This window comes from Staurois parvus, unplaced genomic scaffold (assembly GCF_062004578.1).
Source record: "Staurois parvus isolate SC_StPar_1 unplaced genomic scaffold, SC_StPar_1.0 ptg001096l, whole genome shotgun sequence".
Lineage (NCBI taxonomy): Eukaryota > Metazoa > Chordata > Amphibia > Anura > Ranidae > Staurois > Staurois parvus.
The window spans coordinates 281,068-292,500 of record NW_028318892.1 but is presented as its reverse complement, the minus strand read 5'-3'; the positions used below and the strand labels follow the sequence as shown (position 1 = coordinate 292,500).

The 11,433-nt window shown below is 40.1% G+C and overlaps 1 protein-coding gene across 1 annotated transcript in view; it reads left to right on the top strand.

Moving 5' to 3' along the window:
• MTR (5-methyltetrahydrofolate-homocysteine methyltransferase) overlaps positions 1-11,433 on the top strand; it is a 294,098-nt gene that overhangs the window by 12,834 nt on the left and 269,831 nt on the right. The window contains exons 2-3 of the mRNA XM_089658811.1: positions 4,225-4,292; positions 6,331-6,410. Coding sequence (XP_089514937.1) covers positions 4,225-4,292; positions 6,331-6,410 — 148 coding nt within the window. The remainder of the gene's footprint in view (positions 1-4,224; positions 4,293-6,330; positions 6,411-11,433) is intronic.

Genomic DNA, 11,433 nt, shown 5'->3' with positions numbered 1-11,433 from the left:
CCACTCTCTCATTCTAGCCCCAATTCCTAGAACTTCCACGGTATCCATCATGAATCCACTCTATCAAATGCCTTCTCGGCATCAATCGAGAGTACCACCACCGGATCTTTTCCCTTTCTACTTTTTTGAATAAGCATCAGTGATCTTAACCCATTATCTTTGCCCTCTTTCCCCGGAACCCCATGTATCCATTTGGGCATTAATTCTTTCAATCTATTTGCTAGAACCTTTGCGTATAACTTAGTGTCAGTATTCAATAATGAGATAGGTCTATAACTCGAACACTGAGAAGCGTCTTTTCCTTCCTTGTGAATAAGTACCACATGAGCCTGTAACGATTCTCCTCTTACTTCCATCCCTCCTCCCAGAGCATTCATATATCTTTGAGCTTTGATATTAATATTTCGCTATATTTTTTATAGTATCTCACCGTGTAACCATCTGGTCCTGGACTTTTCCCTGACACTGTATTTTTTATGCTGTTTTTATTTCTTCCTCTGAAATTTCTGCATCTAGGGAATTCAGTTGTTCCTCACTTAATTTTGGTAACCCAGCCTTCTCCAGATATATCTTTCTTTTTTGGTTTCTTTCAGTTTCAGTGTTTAACGAGTCCAGGGGTCTTATATTATATAATTTTCTATAGTATTCCATAAATACTTTGGCAATTTCTTTAGTTGAGTGTACCAGTTCACCCTTGGAGTTTTTTTATTTTTTCTATATAGTTCTTATTTTTCGTTTTCCTCAAGGCTCTCATCAGATATTTTCCAGGTTTATCTCCCCATCTATACCTCTCGCTTAATACTTTATTATAAACTCTCCTCCTCTCCTCTTCCATCACAGCCTCTAGTTCTTCTTTCTTTTTTATTACCTTCTGCCTTATTTCTTTTGTTATTCTATTCTTATGTATCTGTTCCAATTCACTTATTTCTTTTAGAAGCCCACTCATTTTCTCTCTTCTTTCTTTTTTCTTTTTTACCCCAATCGCTATCAGTACTTATATATGCCTTATGAGATTCCCACTCTGTGACTATCGACACCTCTCCTGTCTCATTCTCCTTAAAAAATTGTTCAATCTCCTCCCCGATCTTCTGAGCAGTATCTTTTTCTAGGAGAAGTGCCTCGTTCAACTTCCATCCCAGCCCTCCTGCCATCTTCCTTCCCCACTCTATTTTCATAGTGACCGGGGCATGATCCGAAAAAGACATTGCTTCTATCCCTACCTGAACCACATATTCAATTAGTTGATGCTCTATTAATATATAATCTAATCTTGAGTACATCTTATGCATATTTGTGAAGAAGGTATAGTCTCTATCATGCATATGTGTAATTCTCCAGGCATCTACCAGTTGACACTCATGGATTTCTTTTTTCAATAGTCTCAGGGCTCTACAGCCCTCTCTCTGCGTATGAGAAGTAGCGTCTTTTTGTGGATCCATACAGAAATTCAAATCTCCTGCCAGAATCAAGCGGCCTTTTTTAAAGTCCATCAGCTTTCTCAGCACCCTTTTCAAAAACACCTCTGGCTTTTTATTAGGACAATAAATATTAGCCAATGTACACTCAATTTCCTGTAGTTTACCTCTTAGAAACAAAAATCTCCCTTCTGGATCTGTTTTTCTGTCTTCCAACTCAAACCTAATGCTTTTTGCCAACCCTATTGCTACACCTTTTGCTCTTTTAACCACTTGAGCTCCTGAGGATTTACCCCCCTTAATGACCAGGCCTCTTTTTGCTACTCGGTGCTGCACTAATTCAACTGATAATTGCGCGGTCATGCAATGCTGCACCCAAACTAAATTTACGTCCTTTTTTCACACAAATAGAGCTTTCTTTCGGTGTAATTTGATCACCTGTGCGCTTTTTATTTTTCACACTATAAACAAAAAAAGGCCAAATATTTTGAAGAAAAACAATATTTTTTACTTTCAGCTATAAAAAATATATAGTAAACTCAAAGTTGGTTATAAATTTAGGCCAAAATGTATTCTGCTACATGTTTTTGGTAAAAAAAAATCCCAATAAGTGAATATTGATTGCTTTGTGTGGAAGTTATAGCGTCTACAATCTATGGTATAAATACTGCAATTTACGCCATTTTTCTGCTATACAGCGCTGTGCTAGTTTAACGGACAATTGTGCGGTCATGCAATACGGTACATAAATGGAATTTACATCCTTTTTTTCCCCACAAATTGAGCTTTCTTTCAGTGGTATTTGATCGCCTGTGCGGTATTTTTTGCGCTATAAAAAAAAAGGCTGATAATTTTGAGGAAAAAAAACAATATTTTGGACTTTTTGCTATAAAACATGTCCAGTAAAAAAAAATGCAAAAATCTTATTTAGTCATAAATTTCTGCCAAAATGTATTCTGCGACATGTCTTTGCTAAAAAAAACCCCAATACGTGTAAATTAATTGGTTTACGTGAAAGTTATAGCGTTTACAAATGGCGGGAAAGATACTGGGATTTTAAATTTTTATTTATACTAATAATGGTGCCGATCAGCGACTTATGGCGGCAATCAGCGACATATGACGGCGACCGGCGACTTATGGCGGGACTGCGGCGGACATTTTGACACTGGGGGGGGGAACTGATTTGGGGTCACTGACATCCCCAGTGACGTGACACCAATACAGTGATCAGTGAAAAAAAACCACTGAAACTGTACTAATGTCACTGGGGAGGAAGGGGTTAACATTTTTAGAATTTGCTGTGTAAGGGGAGTGTTTTACTAGGGGGTGGGGGTGTGTACTGGACGGGGGGAGGGAGGGGGGAGCTGATCGAGGAAGAGAAACTCTTCTCTCCCTCTTCAGCTTGTCGGCGAACTGTCACAGAGCAGGGCTGTGTGTAAACAATGCAGCCCTGCTCTGTGTCAGTGATCACCGCTCATCACGGGAAAACGGCCGGTAAAAACCGGCCGTGACCCGGCGGCGGAGACCCGCTGCTGACACCCGCGGGACAGGTAGGGCGTGCGCCCCCTACCTGTTTTGAAGGCAGCCGTTTTAAAACGTGCTTTTGCCTACGAGCGCCGCCCTGCCACCGTTTGTATGCGGTGGCTGAGCGGCAAGTGGTTAATCGGTGAGTCTGCATAATACCATGTCGGATGGTACCTAGATTTTAACTTTACATTTGAAAATGTGTCTCCTGTAAGAAAACCACTGAAGCTGCTCTATGTTGTAGCCTAAATCTTTTCCCGGGACAATTCAACCCATTTACGTTGTAAGTTTTAAACTGTACCTCTTCCATCTTTCCTAAATCTCCCCTCTTCTCCTCCATCCATGTTCTTCCTTTTTTCTTGCTTTTATATCTCCTTCTATCCTGCAGGGAGTTACCCTCGATTCCCCCCCCTCCCCCTCTTTTTAGGCCTCTAGTATGCCTACCCATCATTTGTGGGAGTAAAAGCCACCTTTGATTTAATCCTTAGGGCTAGACTCCACCCATAGACGACTCTCCCTCTATCCAGCCCATTGACCCCCTTTTCCTGCGGGGACATCTCAAGGAGTGGAGAGAGGCCGGAAGGGAGAGGGAAGAAAGAAGAAAAAAAAAAATTCCCACCTTCCCCCTCTCTTTCTCCTTAGCAGCAGCCAGGCAGCATTCCGAGGAGCGGACCGGCAAGCAGATCAGCGCCTCCCTCTCTCCACAGGACGCCGGCCGGCTTCCTCGTTTCCCAGCAGTCCTCAGCGGCCGACCATGTGGTCACGCCGCACCTCCCCGTCTCCTGGCAACCAGACACACTGTCACCTCTGGGCTTCGAACAAGCCGACCTCCGTCTCCTGGCTCACCTCTCCAGAGGGCCGCCACTCATCCACAGGGACCTCTCAAGCAGAGGTAGGTCTCGCCTCGCAGGGCTCCTGCATCTCAAGGGAGCTTGGGGACCTGGGGAGGTCAGATAGCGGAGCTTTGTCCGAGAGCTCCTACATCGAGCCCTCCTCAGCTGCCATGGTCAGGCTCCTCCCCTCTCTGTTGGTGTTGTCTTCAGCTTGACTATCCCACTTTTCCTAGCCCATCCAGCTCAAATTGAATTGAGAACATTTTATCAAATTGTTATGGGTAAAGTTCCACTTTAAAGCTGGCCATGGATGGACTGGTTTTCTTGATCCACCGCTAGACAATACCTATTTTCTTGCTGTAATTTCTTTTCTATGTTAGTATGCAATTTAAAAAAAATAAAATGCATGAAGGATTTGAAACCAGCTACATTTTTTTTCTTGTTGGTAGGAGTTTGCAGTGGATGGTTTGGTGAATATTGTTGGGGGTTGCTGTGGAACAACTCCAGCACATATTAGGTATGTTTTATGTCTTTTTGTTTTGAGTTGCCATTATTAAAGAACAGCATCATTCAAAAAGTAAAAAACCGTAAAAAATAACTTTATTTTTTTTTTTAGTGCTCTTGCTAGATCCTTATGGGTAAATAAGGATTTCCTATGGTTTTTTATTATCATTTTTTAAGGATTTATTTATTATCATTTTGGGTAATTTTGGCTACTTTAAAGTGGACTATGCCTAGTTGTTATAAATGGCTGTATTGCATTACAATACCTGAAAATCAAACCTTTTTCTTTCTCCCAGATAGTATAAATTAAGGCTGCTTTCACACTGAGCAGTTTTTGAAGCACTTTTGCATTAAAAAAATTGCAAGAAAAGCTGTAGAAAAATGCTTTGTGTTAAGTTCTATGTATATCTTCACACTGGTCCGTTGCGTTTCCATTGCAGTGTAAAAAATCTTGCTTGCTGCATTTTTTGGGAATGTTTGGTCAGTTACAAAAAATCCCCAAAAATACACCTCCCCATTGAAGTGAATGGGAAGTGCTTCAAAAAACACATAAAAAACGCAACGCGTTTGTGGGAAGTGCTTTGTCCAGTGAGGAAAAATGCAATGCAAACGCATCAAAAATGCAATGTATCACCGCAAAAACTTTTCAAACACAGCAAAAACGCAATGAACTGCAGCAAAAACGCATGTGTTTTTGATGCATTTTTTTTCAACAGAGCAGTGTGAAGTAGCCTTAGCTGTACATTCAATGTACTCCAGATATGAAATAATATGCTGGTCTTATTTTGCAGTATTAATTTAATTTTTCTGCCTGCTGTCCCCTTGGTCATTCTCAGAATTCTGTGAATAGCCAAAGGGAGAGTGGGCAGAAAAAGGACACTGGCTTTATAGTCTGAGCTGTGTAGCTCATATATCCAGAGTAGGCTTGAAGTACAGCAGAAGTTGTCTGGCAAAAGAAAAGTATTGATTTTAAACTATTGTGAAGTGATCATGCCATTTATTATGGCTGAGTGCAACTTCACAAGAAAAATTAAAGCGCATGTTTTATCCAATTCTTCTTTTCATCGCATAATAAAATTGATGCTCAATTTTTAGTAGATTTGCTTTGCCATGTTGTTATATCCAGGGACACTGTTGCTAGTTGTTGGTGATCCAACTCTATTCCTTTCTATGTCAGAGAGCACAGGGAGCCCATAGTAGATGGGATTGTAAATAATTGACCTATATTTTCATGAGTGGGCAACTGGGCCCCCAGAACACAATACAAGGTGTGACAGTTTTAATTCCTGGAATGCCCACAGCATAGCACTATGGTCCAATAGCAATTTGCAAGCGAGTGTGTTATGACATGTTCTAACTTGCACTCGCCTGAGTCGCAGACCAAGTAACTCAGCCTTTATGGAGTAGTAGAATAAATAACGTGTGCATTGCGCTGTAGTCGGAAAATGAGTGACCGAAATCTGGAGCAGCAGATTAACATCAAATTTTGCATGAAAATTGGCAAAAAGTGTGAGTGAAACTTTTAGCTGTTTACAATAGGCTTTTTGTGAACATTCCATGAAGAAATCAAGTATTTTTGAATGGCATAGGTGGTTTAAGAAGGGGTGGGAAGAAGTCCACACTGATGCAAGAGGTGTGCAGCCAGAAACAAAGGACGGATGCAAATGTGGACAGCATGAACCTTTGTATGCTCAGATTGAAGATCTGAGAACTGAAACTGCGACGGATTCTAATGGAATATTTGTGAGTGAAAGATTTCCGCAAAGTTTGTGCCTTGAATCTTTACAGAAGATCAGAAAGAATGTTGTTTATAAATTTAATCCAATATTTTGAAGAATGCAGAGGTGTTATACATTTTTTTTTTTACAGTCCATTCTGGGAATTAAATTGTTGCCCCTCATATTACTGGATAAAAAGGTGATTTTTAGGAAATAGTATTTGCTAGACTAGAGTTGCCTGGATGAAAAAAAGTAATTGGTAGGAGAGTGTGCACCTGTAGGTATTTGTATTTTAATATTGCTATTACAAACTGTACATTTTACATTTTCAAGGAAAATTTCAGAGGCCGTGAAACACTGTAGACCAAGAATCCCTTCAAAATCTGTCTTTGATGGTTACACACTTCTTTCTGGTATGTAATTCAAACAACTTTTTTTTTTTTTTGCTTAAAGATGTTCTGTCTGAGATTTTCAAATGTGTGTTCTCAAAAGGTGTCAGAATGTGCTATACAACAAATGGAAAGTACCAAGTTTGTACTATATAACCTTACTGATCTTGGCTAATTGACTGGTATTTTGGCAAGTTGAAATATTAATTCAAGCTTTGGACTGACTGATTTAGTGATCTCAGAGGTTTTCCTTTGTTCTAAGCAAATGTTAGCCATTTTGCTATATTGTCAGTGGCAGAATCTTGTGCGAGGAACCATCATTATTGGTGTGGTGTTGGATAGTGCCATCATCCTCAATATCAATGTTGGAGACAAACCTCTTAGGCTGGGACTCTAACCACTTGCCTACTGGGCACTTATACCCTCTTCCTGCCTAGGCCAATTTTCAGCTTTCAGTGCTTTCACACTTTTAATCACCACTGGGTTTTTTATGTTTTGCACTATTAAAAAAAAAAAAAAAAAAAAAAAAATTTTGAAAAAAAGTGTTTTTCTTAGTTTCTGTTATAAAATTTTGCAAATAAGTAATTTTTCTTTATAAATTTTGACCAAAATTTATACTGCTACATTTCTTTGGTAAAAATAACACAAATCAGTGCTTATTTGGTCTGTGTGAAAGCTATAGAGTCTACAAGCTATGGTACCATTCACCTGATCACACCTGATGTACCGATGGCCTATCATTTTTTGAGGCCCTAACAAGCCAGGATAGTACAAATACCCCCCAAATGATGCCTTTTTGGAAAGTAGACATTCCAAAGTATTTAGTAAGAGGCATGGGGAGTTTTTTAACTTGTAATTTTTTCCCCACAATATTTTGGAAAATTAAGATTTATTTTTTGACCTCCCTTGCCCCCCCCCCACAAAGTTGTCATACTAACAAGTTATTTCTCTCACACAGCACAGGCATACTTGCAGCTACACCCCAAAATACATGGGAATGCAGGCCACACCTTTTCTCCCTCTCCCGGATACCCAATATATAACTATCTAAATAAATACACACGCACAATCTTTAATTGCAAAATTTTGACCACAGCACTTTATTGGTTTAAATAAATAACAAATACTATAAATAATTAATAATCATTTATACTTCTCTTATCAAAGAACAATCAAATAGCTCAGTCGTTAAGGACTCAAGCTGAATAAATATAACAGTCCCCCCTTTAAATGTGAAGGGCGACAATATCACATAACGTAACTCGCTACAAAAAGGGGAGGGGGGAGGGAGCTTGTTGCACTGACAATGACCAGTTGGCAATCTCCTGCCGATGGAGCTCCTTTATATAATGAGCCCCACTCTCTAGAACTTTCCACTAGTCATGTGACCTTCTGGAATTGTCTCCCAGGTCACGTGCTACTTGTTTTCCCGCCCAAACGCTCTTAAAAATTTAAAGGCACAGTAACCTTATATGTATATACATTTTTGTTTTTCTAAATTAAAAGAGGGAGGGGCGCCGTCTACCCATGTTATCGGGCCCAAAATGATTGAGCCCTCTTAATGCATGGGAATGCAGGCTGCACCTTTTCTCCCTCTCCCGGATACCCAATATATAACTATCTAAATAAATACACACACACAATCTCTTTAATGGCAACATTTTGGCCGCGGCACTTTATTGGTTTAAATAAATAAATAACACATACTATAAATAATTAATAATCAATAATCAAGTTTATACTTCTCTTATCAAATAATCAAATAGCTCAGTCAGGGCTAAAGGGCTCAAACTCAATAAATATAACAGTCCCCCACCAGCCGGGCTTGAAATTTCAAGACCAGCCTATCCCACACATTCGGCCATCTCAATCCCAAATTAAAAATGTCTAAACCTACTTCACTTAAATGCACCTAATCTGATCTGTATATTCCCCTAAAGCCATATTCTAAATCTAAGTGTCTATAGGAGAAGCCACCTAAAAAAAGGCATGAACTTCCATAGACTTGTTCAAACAGCATCTAATTTTTTCCAAACTTTTTCATTTTGGACAAATTAGCCACTTGAGACTCACCTCTCAGAGAAAATAATTGTGGTATTCGGGAATGATAATTTGAAGCAATGCAAGTTACGCTTCATCATAAACATTAGATCCAGGGTATTTATATTACCAACATCATTTCCCCCGAGATGAACGATTAAAATATCTGGAGCAGGCCACACTTCAAATAACCTGGAAAGATGAAAGAAAATATTAAACCAACAAAGACCTCGTATTCCTTTCCATAAACCTTTAAATTTTTTTGGATCCAAGGACAAATTAGCAGGGTAACATCGTTGTTCAGCTCTTTTAGAGTGTCCCAGGATATATCTTCTATCACCTAAAATTAAACAGAAAGATTAGGTTTAACATAAATCTTATTAACGCTGAGACTCCCACCTGCCTAGTCTTTTTATAATAGTTTTGTCCAAACCCAATCTTGCGGCTTCAGTTGCTGCTCCTATTCTAAATGAATGTGACGTGAATCTACATTGTTGAAGCCCTAACTTGTTTATGCAGGCTTTAAAAACAAAATCAAATTGATATCTCGTAGGATGGGAACAATCCTAATGAATGATAAAAAACCATTACAGGTCGGTCTAATAGATAAATATTTTTTTATCATAACTAAAAGGCAAATTTCAGCATCCCCACATGAGTAAAGTGATATCCATGTATCTTTTTTAAACTGGTCTATTTTCAAATGGGGAATAAATAAATGTATCCCCGACTCCAAAGAACTACATTATGATACATTAAACCAGCAGTTGACTTTTTATTGTGAGGTAATAATTCTAAAATTTGCATGGCACCAAAGAATGCTAATATAAATGACGTATTAAATAATACACTTTCAAATTCGGAAAAACAAACAAATGAGGTGGCTTTACAAATATTTTTTAACAAATCAATTGTAATTGGCCTTCTAGTATTTGGGAAATTATGTGACTTTTTGTATCCTTTAAGGGTCTGCTGTACTGCAAAGAATGAATTGCACAGGGCTAAATTTCGGAGTTTAAAGAAAAATGACACTCCTGACAATATTTTTACTATATGGCTATAAGAAAAGTTCAAGTGCATTAACCTCTCTGGAGGTATTCCTGAGTGTAGCTTGGGGTAAAGTTTCATCACCACAAGCGGTAACTCCGAGCTACACTCGGGAATACCCTGCAGCACTGCTCTGGGATCTCTTCTTCACTTACCTTGTCCTTCGCTCCCGCGATGTCCCCGGCAATGTCCTCTGGCTGATGCCAGCATCCGTCTTCTGGGTTCCGTTTCCTGCGATGTCAGGACGTACAGGGACGGAATGGCAGGAAATTTAAAAATGTGAAAAAGTGACATTCACTAAATACACTAAAGTCACATAGTAAAACATTACTGTATCAAAGCATTTCACATACATTTTGTCCCTAGTGCTTTGTCCTGTGCCCTGCCTGTATTTTTATTCTTTCTGCCTGGAAACTGAGACATGTCCATGGCGTCCAAAAAGCGTCCCTTTAGGTCAAAAGCGGTTTTAGACCAGCTAGAGATCAGCGATAGTAAATTAGAACCACTTGCAGAATTGAGTGATAATGATTCATGGGGAAATTCGTCATCAGACACTGAAAATGATTTTGTGACTTTGCTCAGTGATGTGCGAACTTGGCGCTAGATTTCAAATTTCAGTGCTTTTGGTTTGATTATATGTAGCACTGCCCCTTGGGACAAGCTGGAATATATTATGGGTCCTGCGCTCAATAGATCCAACCCTAAGCAAACCCAATCCCTCTGGCACAACTGGTAATGAATAGCAAATACCCCGCCAAGAAATTTGCTGACACAGGGTTAAATGAAACAAGAACAATTTTATGGAGAATGAAATGCAGTGTAGAGGGGTGGGGTTCCCCTTTCAACTTCAAAACTTTTCTTCTTTTATGCAATGCAGTAAATTTGGTCTGCCACTAGAGGGCTTCACAGCCAAGAGTCTCCGGATGGCAGAGTTGCACTTTAAGCAGAATACAACTGATATCAAACAAATAAACTTACTTATACTCTATCAATTAAATGTATTACCCACACCGGTGAATGATTCTGCTTCTGAGGGGCGTTAGCCAAAAATCACCTCAGAGTCAGAACAGAATGCAATAAAGAGATACCTCTAATAAGGCTACTAAGCCAGATTTCCCCACTCTAGTCCTTGTAACGGTGGAGCTCTAGTTGGTGCACGTTTAGTCCTTATAATGAAGTAAATAGCAGCTGAAGGCTTCTTTGGAGTTTCAGCTGGTGTGGGTTACATCCGATTTCACTAGGTTTCTGGGCTGAGAGGGTCCAACCTCAGTGTCTAAACACAACACAAAGCACCCCAAGACCAGGGGCAGTCGCAGGATGCAATCTCCCAGTATGTGTCAGTCCCCGGGGCAGACAGTCTCAATTACACTGGTGGTGAGGGGCAAAGCAGGCAGAGGGATCTGTGGCTTGCACAGGGCCCCGGATGGGTGAGATCCCAGCAGTGGGGTGCGGATGTCCCAGTCTATATGCAAAGTGTAAATGGTGTGTCTTACTCTCTCCAGTGGGACAGCTCACCAGACTCTGAACACACAGCAGGGTCCCTCTATCCGCGCTGAGTGCTGTAGTGCCTCCTCCTCTCTTGGACAGGCTCCACGTGTCCCTGTCTTTTCTCCAGCCTTGTGTCTCTCTGTTCTCCCCTTCACTTCCTGCTTCCCTCCCTTTCCCAGCGTTCTTTGCTGTGTAGTGGATGAGTCATGAACTTGGCAGAATGCCCAGGTTTTACAAATAGGGGAGAGAGAGGAAGGACTGACTGCTGAACATGTGATTCCTTCTGAATCCTCTTGTACAAGGAGCCTGCTACACACTCCCCCCACCAGAGAAGCTTTGGTCCTCCAAAGACAGCAGTAAAAGCAACCTGTTACATGCTTTTTATATACACGCGGAGAAAAAGTTAGTACACACAGGAAATTAAATTATTCACACTTGCATAAGAATCTGGCAGAGGAACCTCCTACCATGT